Source organism: Lipotes vexillifer, unplaced genomic scaffold (genome assembly GCF_000442215.2).
Source record: "Lipotes vexillifer unplaced genomic scaffold, Lipotes_vexillifer_v1.1 scaffold514, whole genome shotgun sequence".
NCBI classification, from domain to species: domain Eukaryota; kingdom Metazoa; phylum Chordata; class Mammalia; order Artiodactyla; family Lipotidae; genus Lipotes; species Lipotes vexillifer.
The window spans coordinates 1,587,979-1,589,051 of record NW_006789975.1 but is presented as its reverse complement, the minus strand read 5'-3'; the positions used below and the strand labels follow the sequence as shown (position 1 = coordinate 1,589,051).

The 1,073-nt window shown below is 58.3% G+C and overlaps 1 protein-coding gene across 2 annotated transcripts in view; it reads left to right on the top strand.

Moving 5' to 3' along the window:
• Positions 1 to 738: 738 nt before the first annotated feature.
• NHP2 (NHP2 ribonucleoprotein) overlaps positions 739 to 1,073 on the top strand; it is a 4,062-nt gene continuing 3,727 nt past the window's right edge. Inside the window, exon 1 of one of the 2 annotated variants that reach the window (XM_007463115.1) lies at positions 739 to 943. In XM_007463115.1, coding sequence (XP_007463177.1) covers positions 784 to 943 — 160 coding nt within the window. In that variant the 5' untranslated portion in view covers positions 739 to 783. The remainder of the gene's footprint in view (positions 944 to 1,073) is intronic. The other variant, XM_007463116.1, reaches the window with a different exon arrangement.

Here is a 1,073-nt window from a genome sequence, read left to right as displayed (position 1 = left end):
GCCTTTGGGAGGTCGGCGGGAACTGCAATTTTAGATACTTTGGTCAGGAGAACCTCTCCCGTGGTAAACATCTGAGCAGATTCCTGCGGCAAGGGTGGGAGCGAGCCACCGGCTCTCTGGGGAACAGCGGTCTAGACCGAGGCAATCAGTGAGTGAGAGGGTCCATCCCTTGCCAGGAAAGAGAAAGCAGAGTGTGAAAAATCGTGCTGGAACGAAGGAATCGTTAGCAGTGTCAGGCTTTACCTTAACCTTGGCACCTAGGGTACACCAGCCAGGACCAGTTCAGGACCCGGGACCTGACCGGGCTAGGCACTGCCTAAGGGATCAGATTCTAAGGAGGTTTGGAATCACACCAAGCAGACTTCCCATTCTTCCAGTCCGGTCGCAGGCTCCGCGCTTTAGGCAAGGATCCTGTCGCCTTAAATGTGGTCACGACCCTACAGCTACAGCCTCCTCCTCCTCCTCTTCCTCCCGCCGCCTATTCTGTGACGCCGAACTCTCAGAAGAGCCCGAGCCTGGGTGCCAGTGCCTCCTCACCTCCTCCAGGCCCCGCCCCGCCCCAGTTATGGGGATGGCCCCGCCCCTACGGCCGAGACCCCGCCCCTCCGTGCTGTATATTTAAGGAGCTGAGCGTCAAGAATTGGTCAGAGTCGGAGACCTGAGTTCCTAATTGGTTATGGTGTACTGCCTGCTTCCCGCAGAGCGGCATGACCCGGAAGTGATTCCTGAAGCGCCGGCCGCGTGGATTAGCACCTTGGGCACTCGGTTGCCGCGGTCGCTGCCATGACCAAAATAAAGGTAGATCCAGACGGGCCGGAGGCTCAGGCGGACGCGTGCTGCGGAGAGCGCACTTACCATGAGCTGCTGGTGAATCTGAACCCCATCGCGCAGCCTCTGGCTTCTCGCCGCCTCACGCGGAAGCTCTACAAATGCATCAAGAAAGGTGCGGCGGGACTTTCCTGGTGGTCCAATGGTTAAGACTCTGCGCTTCCAGTGGAGGGGGCATGGGTTCGACCCCTAGGTGGGGAAGTTACGCAGGCCGCGTGGCGTCGCCAAAAAAAAAAAAAAAAAAA